This window comes from Scyliorhinus torazame, chromosome 13 (genome assembly GCF_047496885.1).
Source record: "Scyliorhinus torazame isolate Kashiwa2021f chromosome 13, sScyTor2.1, whole genome shotgun sequence".
In the NCBI taxonomy this organism is placed as follows: Eukaryota; Metazoa; Chordata; class Chondrichthyes; order Carcharhiniformes; family Scyliorhinidae; genus Scyliorhinus; species Scyliorhinus torazame.
Genome location: NC_092719.1, coordinates 223,540,030 through 223,563,295, shown reverse-complemented (window position 1 = coordinate 223,563,295; position 23,266 = coordinate 223,540,030). Strand labels below are relative to the sequence as shown.

The window sequence follows — 23,266 nt, the reverse complement described above, 5'->3', positions numbered from 1 at the left end:
CAAAACCTTGCCTTCTCCAACCCATACACCCAAAATCACCCTGTCCTGATCCCCTGTGCCGGAAGCAGCGGGAATTCCCTCACCTGCCGCCTCACAAACGCCCTGACTTGCATGTACCTGAAAGTGTTTCTCGGGGTAGCCCAAACTTCTCCTCCAACGCCCCTAGGCTCCCAAACGTCCCATCGATGAACAGGTCCCTCATCTTCTAATCCCTGCCCGATGCCAGCTCCGAATCCCCCATCCATCCTTCCCGGGACGAACCGAAGGTTGTCTCGAATCGGGGACCAAACCGAGGCTCCCACCTCGCCCCTGTGTCGCGTCCACTGCCCCCAGATCGTCAGCGTCGCCGCCACAACCGGACTCGTGGTGTACCTTGTCGGCGAGAGTGGCAGCGGTGCCGTCACCAGCGCCCTCAGGCTCGTGCCCACACAGGACTCCATCTCTAACCTCTTCCACGCCGCCCCTCTCCCTCCATTACCCACTTACGGATCATCGCCACGTTGGCTGCCCAATAATAGCCACACAGATTCGGCAGCGCCAGCCCCCCCCTGTCCCTGCTAAGCTCCAGAAACACCCTCTTCACCCTCGGGGTCTTATTCGCCCACACAAATCCCATGATGCTCCTGCTTACTCGTTTGAAAAAGGCCTTGGGGATCAGAATGGGAAGGCACTGGAACACAAAGAGAAACCTCGGAAGGACTGTCATTTTTACTGACTGCACCCTACCCGTCAGTGAGAGTGGCAGCATATCCCATCTTTTAAGTCCTCCTCCATCTGCTCCACCAACCGTGACAAATTGAGTTTGTGCAGGGCCCCCCAACTCCTGAGCTACTTGGATCCTGAGGTACCGAAAGCTCCGTTCCGCCCTCTTCAGCGGTAGCTCGTCTATCCCCCTTCCCTGGTCCCCTGAATGCACCACAAAGAGCTCACTCTTCCCTCGTTGAGCTATAGCCCGAAAAGTCCCCAAAACTCCCTCAGGATCCGCATGACCTCCGCCATCCCCTCCACTGGGTCCCGCGACATACAGCAACAGGTCATCGGCATACAACGACACCCGGTGTTCCTCTCCCCCCCGGACCAATCCCCTCCATTTCCTGGACTCCCTCAGTGCCATGGCCAGCGCTCAATTGCCAGTGCAAACAACAAGGGGATAAGGGGCACCCCTGCCTCGTCCCCAGGTACAGCCGAAAGTACTCCGACCTCCGCCGGTTCGTGGCCACACTCGCCACGGGCTCTATATAGCAGCCTGACCCAACTGATGAACCCCTCCCCGAACCCAAACCTCCGCAGCACTTCCCAAAGATACTCCACTCCACCCGATCAAAGGCCTTCTCCGCGTCCATAGCTGCCACTACCTCCGCTTCCCCCTCCACCGAGGGCATCATAATCACATTGAGGAGCCTCCACAGATTTGTATTCAGCTGCCTACCCTTCACAAATCCCGTCTGGTCCTCATGAATCACCCCCGGGACACAGTCCTCAATTCTCGTAGCCAGCACCTTCGCCAGCAACTTAGCGTCAATATTGAGGAGCGAGATCGGTCTATACGACCCACATTGCAATGGATCCTTGTCCCGCTTCAAGATCAAAGAAATCAGCGCCCTGGACATCGGGGGCAAGGTCCCCCCCTCCCTCGCCTTGTTAAAAGTCCTCACTCGCAACGGGCCCAGCAGGTCCATGTATTCCTGTAGAATTCAACCGGGAACCCATCCGGCCCCGGGGCCTTCCCCGCCTGCATGCTCCCCAATCCTTTAACCAGCTCCTCCAGCCCAATCGGCGCCCCTAAACCAGCCACCTGCTCCTCCCCCACCCTCGGGAACCTCAGCTGATCTAGGAATCGTTGCATCCCCTCCCCCCCCCGCTGGGGGCTCAGACCTGTACAGATCCCCATAGAAGTCCCAAAATACCTCGTTTATTCTCACCGCACTCCGCACCGTATTCCCCCCTCTATCCTTAACTCCACCAATCTCCCTCGCTGCCTCCCTCTTACGAAGCTGATGTGCCAGCATCCGACTCGCCTTCTCCCCATACTCATACTTCGCCCCTGCGCTTTCCTCCATTGTGCCTCTGCTTTCCCCGTGGTCAACGGGTCGAATTCCCGACTGGAGGTTCCGCCTCTCCCTGAGTAGTCCCTCCTCGGCCTCTGCATAACTCCTGTCCACCCTTAAAATCTCCCCACCAACCTCTCCCTCTCCCTCCCCTCTCTCTTCTCCTTGTGGGCCCTAATGGAGATTAGCTCTCCCCTGTCCACCGCCTTCAACGCCTCCCAGACTACCCCCACCTGCATCTCCCCGTTGTCGTTTCGCCGCCCAGTAGTAATACATCAGGTTCGGAAGACCCAAACCCCTGCCTGCCTTCCCCTCTGTAGCAGCACCTTTCTCACTCTGGCTACCTCCCTCCCCATATGAACGTGGTAATCCTTCCCTCAATCTCTCTTAAAAATTGCCTTTGACAGGAAAATCGGCAGCACTGGAAAATAAACAGAAATTGTGTCAACACATTCATTTTAACCGCCTGTACCTGACCCGCCAGCGACAGAGGGAGACCATCCCACCTTGCCAGATCAGCTATCACCCTCCCCCACCAAACCTAGAAACGTTGTACCTACGGAGCCCCCCACAATAACGCTGTTGTGAAAGTTAAGTGAGTTTTCCTTTATTCCCATTTCGCCTCTACATCCCTTCCAAAACCCTCTTTCTCATGCAGGGAAGGTGTGTCACAACTCAGAATTCCCTGGACGAGGGCCTTTCCCTTGTGACGTCCTTGAACGATGCTTCACACCATTACCTCAGAATGACGGCAAACTGGTGCATCTATCGGGATCCCTTATGACGCTGCAGGTGAGTGAGGAATACTCTGTTCCTGAGGGTACTGCGTTCAAATCCCAAAGCGGGACAAATTAAACCTGGGGAGGCTCCGTGTAAGAGGCTAGTGCGGGTGACGGAGTGGGGAATTCAGTGAGCGAGATGGGGGGGAGGGGAGGGGGTGGAGGTGGGAGGAGGAGGATTTAGGGGGTGGGTGGGAGAGGGACGAATAGGGGAGAGGACTGCTTAGAGGCTGGGGAGGAAGGTGGGGGTGGGGTCCCATCTCGCTGGTGTAATAGCTGCCCGGTGCAATGGGCGATGTTACTCCTCAATTATCATTTGTGATATTGTCCATTCTCCCCATTTCCTTCCCCTTCACAAATAACCCACTTGCTGATTTGTTCTCCTATTAACACAAACTTTATGCCACTATCTGTACTCCTTACCATTAATACCTTCTTTATCTTGTGCCCTCAACATCTTTGTTGCAATCTCTCGCAGCCCACACAAACCTTCCCCTCTTCCAGCTGCTGCACCCCCTCTTCCACAGTATAAAATCCATCGCATTTTTCTCTCTCTCTTGAACCCGGAAGAGGATCACGCAGACAGGAATGGTTAACTCTGTTTCTGTCTCCACAGGTTCTGCCAGACACCCTGAATTCATTGTTAGTATTTGCCATTCCCGGCATCCGCAGTATTTTGCTTTTCTGGCTGGGGGTTTGAGTTGCGTCTTGGAGGGCTTGTTAACCCCAGCACGACCTTGATTGGTTCCTAGTCCAAAAGCACACTAAAATACCCATCCTTGAGTTGAAATCCCTTCGTGGCTTCACCCCCCCCTCCCTATCTCTTCAATCTTCCTCAGCCCTCTGAGATCTCTGCCCTCCTCCAGTTGTGACCTCTGGAGCATCCTCGAATTTAATTGCTGCACCATTGGCGGCCGTGCCTTCAGCTGTTTGGGTCCCGATGGAATTCCCAATCCCTCGCCCCCCCCCCCCCCCCCCCCCCCAATTCCCCCTCCCTCCGAACATCACTTTCATCTTTAAGATGTCTTAAAACTCCATTTAAATCCAATTTTTCGACCTGTTATGTCACCCTCGGCAGCTCCATGTTTGATTTTGTTGCGTTTTCCTCTCTCTCGCAGCCACTTTTTGACCCAAACTACGGGATCTCGCTCCACGTGGTGAAGCTACAACGCCGTGTGGAAATGTACCAGTGGGTGGAATATGGTGATTCGAGGTCAGTGCTGGTGGAGCGGGAGGGGGGGGGGGCGGGATTCAAACAGGGAGGATTGTCTCTCCGGTTCACCCGGCTGATTCCCCGGGGAGTGGGGGGTTGAGGATAGGTTGAGCGGGATGGGCCCACATCCATTGGAGTTTAGAAGAATGAGAGGTGATCTGATGGAAATAGATAAGGTCCTGACGGGGATTTGACAGGTGCTGAGAGGCTGTTTCCCCTCGAGGGGGAGGCCCAGGGGACACGGTTTAACAATAAGGGGGCTCCCAGTTAAGACAGATGTGAGCAGAGGGTGGCTAGTCTGTGGAACTTTCTTGTCCCGAGAGCAGTGGGGGGGGGGGTCATTGAGTCTGACAGATTGACAAGGAGTCGAAGGGTTTAAGGGGCAATCAGGAATTGGTTTAGGTAATGATCAGGCGCCATAGTCTTGTCGAATGGCGTAGCAGCTCGAGGGGCTGAATGGCCTATTGGGCTCATAATTCATATAAATGCTTTCTAAAGCACTGGCATTTCTATAGCGACTTACACGTCCTCGGGATTTTTTAATGTCCTGTCACCATTGGTGTCAGAGAAGATGTTTGAAACATTCGGTGAACAGAAAGAAAAGGACAAGAGGCTTGTCAAGGCTTTGTCGATATTTGTCCCCCATTCCAGCACAGATTCAGAACGTTCACTTTGTACATCAACCATTTACAGTCCTGAAAGCTGACTGGATTTGAGACTCGGACTCCATCGCTGGGTATCAGCCAGTCGCTCTGCTGAATCTGGACAGAAGCTGCATCAGCATCGTAAACTGTGACATGGTGGTGATGGGGATACACAGCAAGAGTGGAAAATCTTCCACACAGGGAGTGGGGAGAATGTGGGACTCACTCCCACGGGGAGTGGGGAGAATGTGGGACTCGCTCCCACAGGGAGTGGGGAGAATGTGGGACTCGCTCCCACGGGGAGTGGGGAGAATGTGGGACTTGCTCCCACGGGGAGTGGGGAGAATGAGGGACTCGCTCCCACGGGGAGTGGGGAGAATGTGGGATTTGCTCCCACAGGAAGTGGGGAGAATGTGAAACTCGCTCCCACAGGGAGTGGTGAGAATGTGGGACTCGCTCCCACAGGGAGTGGGAGAAAGTGGCACTCGCTCCGACAGAGAGTGGTGAGAATGTGGTACTCGCTCCCACAGAGAGTGGGGAGAATGTGGGACTCGCTCCCACGGGGAGTGGGGAGAATGTGGCACTCGCTCCGACAGGGAGTGTGGAGAATGTGGGACTCGCTCCCACAGGGAGTGGGGAGAATGTGGGATTTGCTCCCACAGGAAGTGGGAGAGAATGTGGCACTCGCTCCGACAGGGAGTGGGGAGAATGTGGGACTCGCTCCCACAGGGAGTGGGGAGAATGTGGGACTCGCTCCCACAGGGAGTGGGGAGAATGTGGGACTCGCTCCCACAGAGAGTGGGGAGAATGTGGCACTCGCTCGACAGGGAGTGTGGAGAATGTGGGACTCGCTCCACAGGGAGTGGGGAGAATGTGGGACTCGCTCCCACAGAGAGTGGGGAGAATGTGGGACTCGCTCCACAGGGAGTGGGGAGAATGTGGCACTCGCTCCGACAGGGAGTGGGGAGAATGTGGAACTCGCTCCCACGGGGAGTGGGGAGAATGTGGAACTCGCTCCCACGGGGAGTGGGGAGAATGTGGCACTCGCTCCGACAGGGAGTGGTGAGAATGTGGGACTCGCTCCCACAGAGAGTGGGGAGAATGTGGCACTCGCTCCGACAGGGAGTGGGGAGAATGTGGGACTCGCTCCCACAGGGAGTGGGGAGAATGTGGGACTCGCTCCCACAGAGAGTGGGGAGAATGTGGGACTCGCTCCCACAGAGAGTGGGGAGAATGTAAGACTCGCTCCCACAGGGAGTGGGGAGAATGTGGGACTAGCTCCCACAGGGAGTGGGGAGTATGTGGGACTCGCTCCCACAGGGAGTGGGGAGAATGTGGGACTAGCTCCCACAGGGAGTGGGGAGTATGTGGGACTCTCTCCCACAGAGAGTGGGGAGAATGTGGGACTCGCTCCCACAGAGAGTGGGGAGAATGTGGGACTCGCTCCCACAGAGACTGGGGAGAATGTAGGACTCGCTCCCACGGGGAGTGGGGAGAATGTGGGACTCGCTCCCACGGGGAGTGGGGGGGGAATGTAGAACTCGCTCCCACAGGGAGTGGGGATAATGTAGGACTCGCTCCCACAGGGAGTGGGGAGAATGTGGGACTTGCTCCCACAGGGAGTGGGGAGAATGTGGGACTCGCTCCGAATGGGGAGTGTGGAGAATGTGGGACTCGCTCCCACAGGGAGTGGGGAGAATGTGGGACTCGCTCCCTCAAAGAGTGGGGAGAATGTGGGACTCGCTCCCACAGAGAGTGGGGAGAATGTGAGACTCGCTCTCACAGGGAATGGGGAGAATGTGGGACTCGCTCCCACAGGGAGTGGGGAGAATGTGGGACTCGCTCCCACAGGGAGTGGGGAGAATGTGGGACTCGCTCCACAGGGAGTGGGGATAATGTGGGACTCGCTCCCACGGGGAGTGGGGAGAATGTGTCATCCACGTGCCAGCATTTGGTCCTTTTCGGACCGCGACTCTTCGGAACTATTTCAAATCTGCACTACCCCAGCACATGGAAGGGGAATCTGGGTAAACGCACCAGAGTAAAGGGAATTGATGCATTGGGGTAAGATGGCAGAGGAGGGCAACTCGTGACGAGCATAAGCACCAGCATTAACCAGTTGGGTCGAATGGTCTGTTTGCGTGCTCCAGACTCCACGTAACCCAGTGAACCTCGGCACAGGAGGAGTCCATTCAGCCCCTCCAGCCTGTCCTGCATTCTGTCGGATATTGCCTGGGATCCTCGGGAGGTGAAGGGAGAAGGGTTTGGTGGGGAGGAGAAACGGGCATGAAAGGCCGCTTACGTTTCGTAGATTTCGCTGAGCAGTGAGTCCGAGGAATTAATTGCTGCAATTTTATCCATAGAGACTATGAAGAGAATGGGGAGAAGAAGACAGAGACTAAATATTCCTACAGTAAGTCCCAATCGATCAGAGACTGAATCAGTGCAACACTAACACCGCTTCTGTGGCATCGCTCGCTGTTGAGTCAAGTGATATGAGCGCCTTGCTGTGATGCACAACTTATTCCTTTAATGCCAGAAAGTTTCTTTCGGGTTTTTGCTGGTTTAGCACACTGGGCTAAATAGCTGGCATTTAAAGCAGACCAAGGCAGGCCAGCAGCACGGTTCAGTTCCCGTATCAGCCTCCCCAAACAGGCGCCGGAATGTGGCGACTAGGGCTTTTCACAGTAACTTCATTTGTGACAATAAGCGATTTTCATTTCATAAACGTTGGTTCAGGCCAAGCTGAGTTAAACGCAGAGTTTAATTCCTTCACAGCCTCACTCTCCTTCTCTCTGCAGCCTCTTCAGGGAGGGGGTTTTAAGAAGCAACTTAAAGGGGGAGGGGGGAGAGCGTTGGAGAGGGGATGGAACTCCAGAGCTCGGGGGGCAGGGAGCTGAAGGTATGGCTGCAAATCGGTGGAGCAAATAGAATTGGAAATGCTGCAGAGGCCAGGATTGGAGGAGCGCAGGGATCTCGGACGGTGGCTGGGCTGGAAGGAGGTTTCAGTGACGGCGAGGGACAAGGCCAAAGGCTATGGAGGGACTTGAAAATAAAAATAAAGATTCAATTATTTGGGGAGACACAAACGGTGACTAACATAATCAGAATGTCGCTAACATCACTCAGGAGATTATATCCACAACGTTTGCTGTTCAGATACCGAGTGGAAGTCAGAAGTTGTCAAGAGCAAGAGCTTTGATCGTGAAATTGGACACAACAACCCAAGGTAAGATCTTTCTGAAGTGAGAAGTAAATCTACTGATCGGACTGTTCACTCAGAACCAAATTGGCAGAGAGTTGTCAGGATGTGCCCTCTCCTGGACAGTACAGCAACGGGCTTTCAAATACTCCAGCCCATGATCTTTGCGTTGCTCTATTTTACCTCGGCCTACATGGATAGGCATCCCCCAAAATAACTGCTCCCCCATTGGCAGCCCTACCTTCAGCTGTCTGGACCCGAAGCCCCACCTCCACCACCAAGCCTCCCTGACTCTCAAACCCACTCTCCTCCTTCAATATGCTCCTTAAGACTTGCATAATTAACTAAGCTTTTGGTTATCTTGTCTAATAACACCTTGTCTGGGTCAGTGTCAAGTATTTTTTTTAATTTATTCGTTCATGGAATGTGTGTGTCGCTGGCCAGGCCGGCATTTATTGCCCATCCCTAATTGCCCTTGAGAAGGTGGGGTGAGCTGCCTTCTTGACCGCTGCAGTCCCCTGTGGTGTGGGTCCACCCACTGTGCTGTTAGGGAGGGAGAGCCAGGATTTTGACCCAGTGACAGTGAAGGAACGGCGAATATATCTCCAAGTCGGAGGGCGGCACAGTGGTTAGCACTGCTGCCTCACGGGGCTGAAGGCCCGGGTTTGAATCCCGCTCTGGGTCACTGTCTGTGTGGAGTTTGCACATTCTCCCCGTGTCTGCGTGGGTTTCACCCCCACAACCCAAAGATGTGCAGGTTAGGTGGATTGGCCACGCTAAATTGCCCCTTAATTAAAGAAAAAGAAAAAATTCCAAGTCAGGGTGGGGAGTGACTTGGAGGGGAACCTCCAGGTGGTGGGGTTCCCAGGTATCTGCTGCTCTTGTCCTTCTAGACGGTAGTGGTCGTGGGTTGTCAAATGAGCCTTGGTGAATTGCTTCAGTGAATCTTGTAGATGGTGCACACGGCTGCCACTGTGTGTCGGTGGTGGAGGGGTTGAATATTTAAAATCGATCAAGGTGGGCTGCTTTGTCCTGGGTGGTGTCGAGCTTCTTGTGTTGTTTGAGCCGCACTTTCGTTTCACTTTGCTTCAAAAAAATCTCCCAGAAACCTCATGTTTTTTTCTATAAATTTAGAGCACCCAATTATTTCTTTCTAATTAAGGGCCAATCCACCTCGCCTGCGCATCTTTGGGTTGTGGGGGTGAGACCCACGCAGACACGGGGAGAATGTGCAAACTCCACACGGACAGTGACCGGATTCGAACCTGGAATCTTGGCGCCGAGAGGCAGCAGTGCTAACCCACCACGCCACCGTGACACCCCCTCATGTTAAAGACATTATATAAATTGAAGTTTTTTTTAAAACCACCTTGTGACCTCCGCCCTGCCAACAGGCAGTAACTGACTGTTCTGATCTGAGAGTTAATCTGCTGCTATTCCCACCTTAGCTCAATGGCGGTCGAATCGTTCATAGCCGTGGCCGCTGATGTTAATGTGGGCAATTTCCACCTTTCTAAAGGTAAGTGAGATCAATGAGAAGTTGTGTTTTGACCTTGACTTTTTGATGTAGAAAACTCCCCAAAGCTGGTTGGCTGGGGGGGTGGGGAAGGAAAACGCAGAAATAGGTAAAGGATAGGAGAGGGATCGGAAAGGGGCGAGTGTAAGATTTGCTGAAAGATTGGGGTTTTGAGAAGAGTTTCAAAGGTAGAAAGTGGAGAGGAACCACATACTTATCCCATTAGTGCTGACTGTCAGCCTTGCGGGAATAGAAGACTTGCCTGTGCATTCTGACTGTACAAATTAACCCTTTTCAATCTTGGAGACACAGCAGATGGAGTGAGGAAAGCGATGCAAGTGGTGACACGGAGAAGCCCTGTCCTAAAGGCCGAGAATGCTGGGTAAAGCCAGCCAGCCTGGAGCCATTTTCTAAACTGTTTTAGAAATTATGATTGAATTATAATTAAAGTAGTGCTATCTGCAACCCTCACTCTCGCTACCCTTTGACCCTGTTAAGGCCTTTGCTACCGTCCACTCTGCTGTCTGGCATTGTTCTTCCAAAATGTTTGCGCGCTGCCGTCACTTACCGTCACGGGGAGAATGTGCAAACTCCACACGGACAGTGACCCAGAGCCGGGATCGAACCTGGGACCTCGGCGCCGTGAGGCAGCAGTGCTAACCACTGTGCCACCGGAACCCCTCATGATTTAATAATAAATTTCTCAAAGTAAAAATGGTGAAGGGGAGAGTGGGGATGGCACAAATCGAAACCAGTCGGGAATTCACAAGCTGCCATTTAATCCTCCGCGCTAGAACCTTGTTTAATTTGAGGTTGTCAGCAATATGTCGGTTAATTTCAGACTGTGCGGGGTTTTGCCGAGAGATTAAATAAAGAAGCTCAACATTGAGAATGAAGTGGGAAGATGTCCCTCGGCCCTGGCTTGTAGCTGGCAATTTGCGGTAACATGAAAGCGCTCGCTGGAGTTCAGTTGCGCCAGACGCAGCAAGAGGAGGTGGGCGGCGCAGTGGGATACCGTCCGGAGGGAGTTATTCCTGGGAGTTCCCATTTGTCATCTCATGAAGACTCATGGCACCAGCTGAACGTGGGCAAGGAATCTAGTCTAGCCAATTACCCCCCCCCCCCTCTCCATCAGCTGATTAATCCATTCTCATCCATGTTGAACCGCATTGGAGGAAGCACTGAGGGTGGCAAGGGCTCAGAATATGTTCTGGGTGAGGGGGTTTCAGTGTCTATCACCAAGAGAGGCTCGGCAGTACCACCACAGACCGAGCGGGCCGGGTCCTAAAGGACAGAGCGGCCAGACTGGGACTGCAGCAGGTGGTGAGGGAACCAACAAGAGGGAAAACATACTTGGCCTCATCCTCACCAGCCTGCCTGCTGCAGATGTATCCGTCCCTGACAGTATCGGTAGCAGTGACCACCGCACAGTCCTTGTGGAGACAAAGTCCCGTCTTCACATTGCGGATACCCACCCTGTTGTGTGGCACTACCACCACGCTAAATGGGACAGACTTTGAACAGATGTAGCAACTCAAGGTGGGGCCTCCACGCGGCGCTGGGGGGCCGTCAGCAGCAGCAGAATTGTACTCAGCCACAATCTGTAACCTCACGGCCCAGCATTCCCCCACTCCCCCATTACCACCCAGCCAGGGGATCAATCCTGGTTCCCCCACTCCCCCATTACCACCCAGTCAGGGGATCAACCCTGGTTCAGCGAAGAGTGCAGGAGAGCGTGCCGGGAGCAACATCAGACACACCGAAAAATGAGGTGTCAACCTGGTGAAGCTGCAACACAGGACTACTTGTGTGTCACACAGCATAAGCAGCAAGTAACAGACAGAGCTAAGCGATTCCACAATGAACGCATCAGATCTAAGCTCCACAGTCCTGCCACATCCAGCTGTGAATGGTGGTGGACAATTAAACAACTCACTGGAGGAGGAGGCTCCACAAATCCCCATCCTCAAATGATGGAGGAGCCCAGCACATCTGTGCAAAAGACGAGGCTGAGGCATTCGCAACAATCTTCAGCCAGAAATGCCGAGTGGATGATCCATCTCGGTCTCCTCCGGAGGTCCCAGCATCACAGAGTGAATTCGATTCACTCCGCGTGATATCAAGAAACGGCTGAAGACACTAGTTACTGGAAAGGTTCTGGGCCCTGACAATATTCCGGCAACAGTACTGAAGACTTGTGCTCCAGAACTTGCCGCACCCCTCGCCAAGCTGTTCCAGTACAGCTACAACACTGGCATCTACCCGGCAATGTGGAAAATTGCCCAGGTGTGTCCTGTACACAAGAAACAGGACAAATCCAACCCAGCCAATTACAGCCCGATCAGAATATTCTCGACTGTCAAGCGGCACTTACTCAGAAATAACCTGCTCACGGACGCTCAGTTTGGGTTCTGCCAGGGTCACTCAGCTCACCTCATTAGAGCCTTGGTTCAAACATGGACAAAAGAGCTGAATGCCGAGGTGAGGTGAAGGTGACATCAAGGCATGAAAGACCTTCCCTCTAGGTCTGAAGTGGGGAAGTTCGCTCGTTATTGCACAATGTTTAGGACCATTCGCGACTCCTCATATATCGAAGCAGCCCATGTCCAAAGGCATCAAGACCTGAACAATATCCAGGCTTGGGCTGTTAAATGGCAGGTAACATTCGCGCCATATAAGTGCTGGGGAATGACCATCTCCAACAAGTGAGAATCTAACTATTGTCCTTGACATTTAATGGCTTAACTGTAGCTGAATCCCCCACAATCAACACCCTGGGGGTTACCATTGACCAGAAACTGAACTGGACTCGCTGTATCTATGCTATGGCTACAATAATAATAATCGCTTATTGTCACAAGTAGGCTTCAATGAAGTTACTGTGAAAAGCCCCTAGTCGCCACATTCCGGCGCCTGTTCGGGGAGGCTGGTACGGGAATTGAACCCGCGCTGCTGGCCTTGTTCTGCATTACAAGCCAGCTGTTTAGCCCACTGTGCTAAACCAGTCCCTTACAAGAACATGTTTTGAATTCTGCAGAAAATAACTCGCCTCCTGACCCCCCAAAGCCTGTCCACCATCTACAAGGCACAAGTCAGGAGTGTGATGGAATACTCTCCACTTGCCTGGATGAGCGCAGCTCCAACAACACTCAAGAAGCTCGATACCATCCAGGACAAAGCAGCCCCGCTTGATTGGCACCCCATCTATTACTTGCAAATTTCACTCCCTCCACCATCTACACACAGCATCAGCCGTGCGTAGCATCGACAAGATGCAATGCAGCAACTCATCAAGGCTCCTTTGACAGCATCTTCCAATCTCTACCATCTAGAAGGATAATAGCAGCAGATACCTGGGAACCCCACCACCTGGAGGTTCCCCTCCAAGTCACTCACCACCCTGACTTGGAAATATATTGGCCGCTCCTTCACTGTTGCTGGGGCAACAGCCTGGAAGTCCCTCCCTAACAGCGTGGTGGGTGTACCTACACCACATAGACTGCAACGGTTCAAGAAGGCAGCTCACCCCCACCTTCTGAAGGGTAATTGGAGATGGGCAATAAATGCTGGTCCATGATGTGGAAGAAAAACAGAAAATGCTGGACAATCTCAGCAGGTCTGCCAGCCTCTGCGGAGGAGGGAGCGAACGTTTCCAGTTTGGGTGACTCTTTGTCAGATCTCCCATGGTGTGGGATCTTGCTCTGTGAAGATTGGCTGCCATGTTCCCACAATGACTATATTTCACAAGTACTGCAATGGCTCTAATGCCTAAGGTATGTTCCAGGCACTATAGAAATGTAATTCTGTCTGAATCTGATGACACAGTAAGATGATTGATAAAAGCCGAGAAGGGGAGATGAGGGAAATGTGTATTTTGCACAGCGAGTTGTTGTGATCCTGAAGGGGCTTTTGGAAAGAGCGGTAGAAGCAGATTCAATAAAACTTCCAAAAAGGATGTAGATAAATATTTAAAAATGAAAAGAATTGCAGAACTTATGGGGAGAGTGAGATCAATTTGTTAAATCTTTCAGCGAGCTAGTCCAGACATGTTGGGCAGAATGGCCTGCTGTCCTTTCTGTAATGCTGTTTTACACTGATGTGGAGGCGAACGGCCAACTCGCATGTCGGGTCCCAAACTGACTCGAGCGAAAGCTGGTGCAAAATACGGTCAGTGTTGTTTTACATGTCGTCAGTAACCAGCCTGGAGTCCGTGAACCCAAGGGGGTTTTCTGAAGCCCCCACTCTGGGTCCCTCTACTGAGCCTTACTTTGAGTCTCCCCTTTGCTCTTTTTAAGGCCTAATTGACAAGATCAACACCTTTAAAAGGATCAGGCTGGCCAAGTTTGAGAGCCCTCACGCAGACATCGTCGTCCAAGATGATTACTTTTACCACAGCATCAACCCCAGTAAGCCAGAGGTGAGTAACCCCTCCCCCCTCGTACTCCACCTGCCCCTGCACTCACCTCCTTCTCTCTAACATTGTCACCCACCCTCAATAGTAACTATGCTTTGTTTTTGAAAACTCACCACTATTCTTAGAAGTCTCCCTATACCAAAAAGGGCTGACATTCTAAATGGTGATCAGGGATTCTCACTCCCCGACTCCGATGCAGGCTTCAGTGGGTGCTATTCAGGTCAAACTATATTTTCAAGTTATCCCCCGGTATAACCCATACCTTCACCGAAGATTTCATCTACTTACCACTTAGTAGCATCGATCCTGGGTCCCGCATTGCTAAGTAAGTAAAGTAGACTTTGGAATAACCACTGTTTCAGGTTCAAACTTTTAAGTTATTTTATTATTATATATTTTTTCTCTTTTTAAAAGATGCAATCACTGTCTTTACAGAAAAGGAAAAAGATCTTGCTTCTGGATCCTTCTGGTTGGTTGAACGGACCTTCAGGCCCAACTTGACAATCAATCTTCTTTAAAGTCTGGTCTTCTTTAGATGTATTTGCTGGTTAGCTCGGTTGCTGTGTCCTATCTTTCCCATGTACCAAGCTGTGAGAGCTGACTCTGCTGGCTGTCTCTGAGCTGACTCTGCCGACTCTTTAAGTTCTAGTCTGCCTTAGATGTATTAGCTGTTTTCGCTCGGCTGCTCTGCCCTGTCCCTTTCCCATGGCCGAGCTGACTGTAATCTGACTCTGCTTCTCCCCTCTCTCTCTCTCGCCCTCTGGTTCTCGTTCTCGTTCTGGTTCCCTTTCTTCGGGTTTATATATTTTTCTAACAGTTATTAAGTTTTTATGACGTTATTGTAAAGTAACATTTTTCACTTTGATTGTAAAAAGTATCTTTGATCTAAACCTTCTAATCCAACTAAGTATTCATTTTGACATAACTTCATCTCATAGATCTGATTACAGTGTTTCCTTTGTGATATTCAAAAATGCTTTGGTTTCAAGAGGTGTTACTTTTAATTCCTGTCATTTCTATAGTTTTATTTTCCAATTGTGTCCTCAGCTCAATTTTGACTTTGATTTTGGCTTTGAATTATGTTTCTCGTAGACTGATAGTCTCCAGTTTTCTTTAATTTACCTGGTATTAGCACATTTTCACACCTAGAATTATCACCAAGTTCAACTGAACCTCATCCATTCTTTTCCAGCTAATAACTAAGACAGTTACTTTCAATGAAGGTGTGGGCCATTGTTTTTGGCTTCATTCCAAATCCTGTTTGTCTTGTTTGCTAAGCCTGCTTGACCAAGGATATCTGCATTTTACAATCCTTCCCTGGCAGCTGCTGTTAACCCTTTGTGGGATCTTTCCCTGTATCCTCTCATGTTTCTCCCAGACCAGATATTGCCAGACTTCCATGTTTCAAATGACACATCTTTCCATATTTTCAATAACAGCTTCCACAAACTACTGAATTGGTTGCGAAGCATCGCGACGCATTCTGAGGTCACACAGGTTCCATTATTTTGTTTGGAAATGTATTACTATCCGTCCTTTGTCAACGGCTGAGCAATGTGGGTACCCATCAACCCAGCAGTCAGGCAGTGATGGGTTTGATCTGTGATTGCCTCGTGTGTGGCTGAAGGCAGGTAGATGGAGCTGATCCTGAATAGTGTCAGCCAATGGCACAGGAGGAGGCACTCCCGTCCCTGAGTCAGAGGGTCGTGCGATCGCGTCCCACTTCAGAGACCTGATTAGGAAAACGGAGGCTGACCCTACAGAGCGGTTTCCGAGGGAGTGCTGCACTGTCAGAGCTGCAGTCTTACAGCCGAGATGTTAAATCGCCGAGCTGTCTCCCTTCTCAGACTGATGTAAAGTATTCCTTGGCCACCACTTTGAAGAGGAGCGGGGGGAGTTCTCCCCAGTTTCCTGGCCAATATTTAGCTCTCAAGAAATATCACAAAAATAGATTAACTGATTAGATCACACTAAAGTCTGCAATGTTCGCATTCATGTCGAGAGGGCGAGAATACAAGACCAGGGATGTACTTCTGAGGCTGTATGAGGCTCTGGTCAGACCCCATTTGGAGTACTGTGAGTAGTTTTAGGCCCCGTATCTAAGGAAGGATGTGCTGGCCATGGAAAGGGTCCAGAGGAGGTTCACAAGAATGGCCTCTGGAATGAAGAGCTTGTCGTATGGGGAATGGTTGAGGACTCTGGGTCTGTACTCGTTGGAGTTCAGAAGGATGAGGGGGGATATTATTGAAACTTACAGGATACTGCGAGGCCTGGATAGAGTGGACGTGGAGAGGATGTTTCCACTTGTAGGAAAAACTAGAAGCAGAGGACACAATCTCAGGTTAAAGGGACGATCCTTTAAAACAGAGATGAGGAGGAATTTCTTCAGCCAGAGGGTGGTGAATCTGTGGAACTCTTTGCCGCAGAAGGCTGTGGAGGCCAAATCACGGAGTGTCTTTAAGACAGAGATAGATAGGTTCTTGATTAATGAAGGGATCAGGGTTATGGGGAGGAGGCAGGAGAATGGGGATGAGAAAAATATCAGCCATGATTGAATGGCGGAGCAGACTCGATGGGCCGAGTGGCCTAATTCATACTCATTAGAATTTACAGTGCAGAAGGAGGCCATTCGGCCCATCGAGTCTGCACCGGCTCTTGGAAAGAGCACCCTACCCAAGGTCAACACCTCCACCCTATCCCCATAACCCAGTAACCCCACCCAACACTAAGGGCAATTTATCATGGCCAATCCACCTAACCTGCACATCTTTGGACTGTGGGAGGAAACCGGAGCACCCGGAGGAAACCCACGCAGACACGGGGAGGACGTGCAGACTCCGCACAGACAGTGACCCAAGCCGAAATCGAACCTGGGACCCTGGAGCTGTGAAGCAACTGTGCTAACCACTGCTACCGTGCTGCCCATTCTGCTCCTATGTCTTATGGTCTTGTGGAGCTTGCGGCCTGTAAAGTGGCTGCTCTGTTTCCTATATTGCAGCCGTGGCTACACTTTATTGGGTATAAAACGCTTTGAGACATCCTGTGTTGTGAAAGGTGCTGTAGAAATGCAGGTCTGTCTTTCTATTTAGAAAGGTGGACGGGCTCGAGGGACCCACTGACCTCCTCTTCCTCCTACAGGTGAGCCCTGGGGCAAAATCCGGACTGATGGATCTCCTCCATCCCCCACATAAACACCCCCCACACACACACAGCTCGAAGTCACAACCAGCCCCAGGTGGGGTTTCCCGAAAGCTGTAAATCCGGTCGAGACCTCTCGATTTGTGACCGTCTGGCTGGGATACTTACACCTGGGTGAAGAGTGGTGTTGGGGGGGGGGTGGGCTTTTCGCTGTCTGGTTGACTTCTCCAATCAGGGAGAGACTTTTAGATATTGCTGGAAAGGTCGCTACTGCCTGTTTGCGGGGGTACTGCTTCTGTATCAGGTTGGGAAACTTGCAGCTGCTTTCCCTCACAGCCCAGACTGACAGGGCGGGCAGACACCGGGCAGGCACCGGGCAGACACCGGGCAGGCACCGGGCAGGCACCGGGCAGACACCGGGCAGGCACCGGGCAGACACCGGGCAGGCACCGGGCAGACACCGGGCAGGCACCGGGCAGGCACTGGGCAGGTTTCTCAGCTAGCTTTTAACGCCCTCTTTGTATATTCCACCTGGAAACCCGGATACACCAGACCATCGAGGCAATTACACCCAGGGTCTTTGAGATGAGATTCTCATTATGTTCCTTTGTCTTTCCGGAGATGGTGATTGGTCCCTGGAGGGGTTTAGAATGACCTTGTCTGGAAACAAAGGGAGGGGGTTCCATTATCCATTACGAAAGGCCTGCAGATATTCCTATCACGGGCTAACTGCACATTCTCAGCCAGCTTTGGAGTTTGTGTCCATTTTAAAATATAAAATTCTGGTCTTTTTAAAGTCCAGGATTTCTGTGGATATATTCCATGGCATTTCCCTGCATCATCACTACGCTGTTCACCAGCAGACAGATCGAGAACAAGCGGACAGCAGTGTTCTCAGTTCCTCTTGGCATCAGAACAGCGGCCACGGAACCATCGGAAGAATCTGCCATCGCGAATGACCTTATTGAGTGGGGAAGTGGGAATGGTGCAGTGAATGTATTTCTGGACAGAGGGATAGAACTGTAGAACCGCTACAGTGCAGAAGCAGGCCATTCGGCCCATCGAGTCTGCATCCACCCTCTGAAAGAGCACCCAACCTATGCCCACTGCCCCCACCCTATCCCTGTAACCCCATGAGCCCACCTTACCTTCATAGATTTCATAGAATTTACAGTGCAGGAGGAGGCAATTCAGCCCATCGAGTATGCACCGGCCCTTGAAAAAAGAGCACCCAACTTAAGCCCCATGCCTCCCCCTATCCCCTTTATCCCAATAACCCCATTTAACCTTTTTGGACACTAATGACAATTTAGAATGGCCAATCCACCTAACCTGCACATCTTTCTGACACTAAGGGGTAATTTAGCAAGGTCAGTCAACCCAACTTGCACATCTTTGGGTTGTGGGGGGGAACCGGAGCACCCGGACGAAACCCACACAGACATGGGGAGAAACGTGCAAACTCCACACGGACACCCAACGCTGGAACTGAACCTGGGTCCCTGGCGCTGTGAGGCAGCAGTGCTAGCCACTGTGCCACCCCATTGCAGGATACCCTGTGTGACGGGAAGAGACTTTTCGATGCCTCCTCGCCTCGCTCTCCCTGTCTCAACAAACCCTTGAATTCATCTGAACTCCCCGCAACAGATAAGAGGAGTTGTGATCAGTGTTCCCTCTGTGTGACCACCTAGAAACCTGAAAATCTCCTTGCAGGCCGCACACAAGCCTTTAAATTGTAAAACATTTACAAAAAAATGTAAAGGGAAAGTGCACTTAAATAAATTGTCTGCATTCTCTGAGGAAGGTGAGAGGGAACATTGGTTGTGCTCTGTCAGAAGGGATAGGCTCTGACTACTGAATGACCTCTTTCTGTTCCAGATCAGTAACGGTTGCCATTAACAATCTTTTAATGCTTGATTTCCCAGGTTGGTGATCTCCGCGTTTCCTTCCATTTCGCAGGGCTCAGTGGAGAATGGTCCTTCCTTGGCCGGCCTGATGTGGTAAGTTCCATTTTCCATTGCTCTCTATTTTCCCCTCCCTTCCCCTCTGTGACGTTGGCTCGTGGGAATGTGGCTTCCTCGGGAGTCTGGCCCATGTATGTTGATGGACGAATGCAAGTTGGGCTGAGTTGGTCCCACTCTGGGACTTGAACACATAATCTAGGTAACACTTTGATCTCTCAACCTCCCACTTTCCCTGTCTCTGGGAAAAAAAACTCTTGGCCAAGTGAGTTACAGCGACATTTGAGAAATTCCCAACACTCTAACCCTTGGCCCTCGATTAGCTTCAATGCTCGTGGAGCTTCTGATCTGTTCAGTTGCACCGTCCGTTCCACCTTTGTGAGGTCCTCAACCCTTGGAATAGCTTCTGCACTCGCCTATCCGAGTGACTGCAGACGTGACTCCAATCTGCAATCTCTTGATGATTTATTTAACCGTGAACTGAAGTTCCGGCTCTTACCTTCTCACTCCACAGGGCTAAATAGCTGGCTTGTAATGCAGAACAGGGCCAGCAGCGCGGGTTCAATTCCCGTCCCAGCCTCCCCGAACAGGCGCCAGAATGTGGCGACTAGGGGCTTTTCACAGTAACTTCATTGAAGCCGACTTGTGACAATAAGCGATTATTATTATGATTATTTCAGCCATGACCCGGTGAGCAGTCGGAACGTTGTGGGTTCAAGATCCACTCCAGAGCCTTGAGTACATGATACAGGCTGACACCGCCGTGCTGTACTGAGGGGGAGGCTGCATTATCAGAGGGGGGAACCTTTCAAACGGGGCATTAATCAGAGGCTCAGCATGGAGGGGGGGGGGGGGGGGGTTGTAAATGATCCTACGGCTGTTAATTTTAAGAAGAGCGGGAGAAGCTCTCCTCTGTGTTGTGGCCAATATTTATCCCTTAACCAGAGTTACAGGAGGGAGGGTAAGGAGAGACCCCTGGAGATTGTCCCTCTGAATTGGGAGGAACAGGGAGAAATGCAGAGAAAGAGCCCGTTAGAATTCCCGCTTTATGTTGGGGTGAGTTTGTTGACTGGTTGTGATGTGGTTGCTCTCCGCAGGTCACCATCGTGGCTCATCAGAAGGAGAACCAGCTGACTCCGTACCAGACACAATCTGGGAACGTTCTGGAGCTATTGTACGAAGGGTCGCTGTCAGCAGTGGTCAGTACTGAAATAGTTAACAGATACGGGTTTAACCATTCTTATTTCTGTTTCTCACCTGCTTTGGCACAGTGCGAGGCAAATAGTGCAGACTCCTCAGTCTACACGTCAGGTTTGCAGCAGTCGGCCATTTGGTCCATCTAGTCTCTACCAATGTTTACGCTCGCACGTGGTACAACATGTATCCATCAGCGAATCCTTCTATTCCTTTCATGTTGAACGGTCTCACCTTGTGTATCTCTAAACTATTCACTTCAGCTACCCCCTGTGAGAGCGAATTCCACATCCTCACCACTCTCTGGATAAAGACGTTTCTCCTGAATTCCCCAACTGGATTTATCAGTAACTGTCCCATCTTTATAGTCTGTAGTTTTGAATTGTATCCTGCAAGAGACGGTACCCTACAGTTCTGTACATGGGAAATTCCTGAGGCCTGTGGGGGTCTGCCCTCCAACAGCGCAGTGCAGACTGGAGGGGGAAACCGGGGGGGGGGGGGGGGGGGGGCAGATGGGCAGGCCAGAACAGAAGCTACTGATTATCAGATTGTTAAATCCGCTGTTTAATTGCTGACTGATTCTATCCCTCACCTTGCAGGAAGTGTTTGAAAAGGAGCATGCTGCCAATTCGATGCTAACCTGGGCCCTGCGATTTGCTGGTTGGCTGCTGATGTTTGTCGGCATTAAGCTCATGACCAAGATTTTCCACACACTGGGTGAGCCAGGGCCTGCTCTCTCCGGGTTTGTTGCTGGATTTCTGTCTGTTGTCTATCAGTCCGGTTTGACGATTAGAGTTGATTGGAACCTCACTCCGTTTCCCTCCCTATACCATCAGTCACCATCCTGAAGAGAGTTCCTGATTTGTGTTCTCGATGAGTGGAAAGAATGTCTCCTGATGCCACCCTGGACTATTCCTCCGCTCCACAAAATGTCCATTACAGGATTCAGAAAGTGTAGTGCTAATACCCATTCCCATTGGGAACAGAGATGGTACTCTGCTTTGCACACCAATGTGTTGGATTGGATTTGTTTATTGTCACGTGTACCGAGATACAGTGAAAAGTATTTTTCTGCGAGCAGCTCAAACATTAAGTACATGGGAAGAAAAGAAAATACATAATAGGGCAACACAAGGTACACAATGTAAATACATAGTCACCGGCATCGGGTGAAGCATACAGGGGTGTAGTGTTAATCAGGTCAGTCCATAAGAGGGTTGTTTAGGAGTTCGGTAACAGCGGGGAAGAAGCTGTTTTTGAATCTGTTCACGAACAGACTTTTAGATCTCCTGCCCTGTGGAAGAGGTTGGAAGAGTGAGTAAGCCGGGTAGGAGGGTTCTTTGATTATGCTGCCCGCTTTCCCCAGGCAGCGGGAGGTGTAGATGGAGTCAATGGATGGGAGGCAGGTTCGTGTGATGGGCTGGGCTGTGTGCGCGACTCTCTGAAGTTTCTTGCGGTCTTGGGCCGAGCAGTTGCCATACCAGGCTCTGATGCAGCCCGATAGGATGCTTTCTATGTGTGCGTGCCTTGGGTACTGATACCAAATAAATATGAGTATCACCGGGTGAGAGGTTATCGGGGTTAAAGGTTATCTACACGAAGTTTTTTGGTGGTGCAGCATCTCACCTGGAACCTAGGCTGGTGCATCAATCACTGTGGATCACTACATTTCTGATTGGTAAATTTTTAAAATGGGAAATAAACACTGGTACTTGTCATGTGATCTCGGTATTGATATTCGTACGGTGTGTTTTAACCTTGTGCATTTGTATGGTTCCAAGTGTGTTTGATCATTGTGACTGCTCCTGGTCCAAGGGGCTGGGGGCGTATCTAGTGCTGGGGCTGAGTTACGTTGGATTCCGTTTGTAACGCTGTCCCTGTTTTCCTCCTGCAGTGGACTGGATCCCAGGCATCCGCGACTTGGTCAGCCTGGGATTGACCGTTTTTGGCCTGTGTGTAGCGACATCACTGACCCTGCTGACCGTGGCGATGGGCTGGATCTTCTATCGTCCCCTGGTGGCCCTGCTCCTGGGCATCCTGGCAGCTATGCCCATCCTGATCGCAAGGTCCCGCCACCGGCCGAAGATGCTCTGATCTCTGTTGGAGAAACAGCCGCCCATACGGGCACTTCCTCCCTTCCTGACCGTCCGCCCATCTTTTGTGGGAAGCAAGCCGCCAGTTGGAAAAACCCAATGTTCTCGTTCACGTTATTTCACATACCTGCAACAAACCTGAGACACTGAAGCAAGTTTACTCCGATGTTCCCCCTTTGCCGTTCTGTTTATTCTGAATTGCCCTGGCCAAGCCCTTCCAGCTCTTGCTGCTGTGGCTAAATTGGTCAAACTGTGGTGCCTGAATTTTGGGTTTGTGTGTGTACCTGCCCCCAGCACTAATTCTCAGTAAAAATGTTCAGTATTAAAATTTGAGACAATCTTTGAATGCTCAGTGATTTATCGCCATGCGGCTCCGATCAGCCAGAGGTCGCAAATCTATTATTTTGAAGGAGGCAAAGAAACACGTTTTTGTGATGAACAAGTGTATTTTTAAATAAAACAAGCAATCTATCCACCTTCCCATCTAATCACGGAGGGTGTAACGCCTGCAACTTTACCTCCTCGCCATCCGAGACCCCAAACACGCCTTCCAGGTGAACCATTGATTCACATGCAACTCTTTCATTTTGGACGCCTGTGTTTGCTGCTCACAATGTGGTCCCTCTACATCGGGGAGACTAAACACAGACGGAGCGACCCCTCTGCGGGACATCTTCACTCGGTCGGGAAGCATGTCCCTGACCTTCCAGTCGCTTGTCACATTCCAATTCACCATCTGGCTCCCACGCTCACATTTCTGTCCTCGTTTATCAACATTCCAGTGAAGCCCAACACAAGCTGAGGGAACACCACCCCACCTTCCAATTGGGAATTTCGTAGCCTTTTGGCTTCAACATTGAGTTCAACACATTCAGACAGTGAACTCTGTCCTCCATTTTGTATATTTCCCCCCTCGTGCCAATCTGTATCCCGTTCTCATGGTTTTGCTTTCAGACGGTGCGGATCCTTTTCTGTTATTAACTGGATCAATATCGTGTAGAGCGATATTGAAGCCCCCAGCCCCACGGTGACCTTCTCCACTGAATCATTCGGCTGATTTGCAA

At 51.2% G+C, this 23,266-nt stretch overlaps 2 protein-coding genes across 2 annotated transcripts in view; one reads left to right on the top strand and one right to left on the bottom strand.

Moving 5' to 3' along the window:
• LOC140387647 (mitochondrial intermembrane space import and assembly protein 40-like) overlaps window positions 1–2,665 on the bottom strand; it is a 29,364-nt gene extending 26,699 nt beyond the window's left edge. The window contains exon 1 of the mRNA XM_072470844.1: window positions 2,605–2,665. Within this exon, the coding sequence (XP_072326945.1) occupies window positions 2,605–2,665 (61 nt within the window). The remainder of the gene's footprint in view (window positions 1–2,604) is intronic.
• Window positions 2,666–2,700: 35 nt separating this feature from the next.
• LOC140387646 (transmembrane protein 43-like) lies at window positions 2,701–22,542 on the top strand. The gene is given in 11 exon segments (XM_072470843.1): window positions 2,701–2,776; window positions 2,779–2,840; window positions 3,946–4,040; window positions 7,048–7,097; window positions 7,844–7,913; window positions 9,335–9,405; window positions 13,698–13,819; window positions 18,880–18,954; window positions 20,013–20,114; window positions 20,709–20,826; window positions 22,004–22,542. Coding segments are annotated over 11 exon segments (1,041 nt in total). The 3' UTR covers window positions 22,204–22,542.
• The last annotated feature ends 724 nt before the right edge of the window (window positions 22,543–23,266 follow it).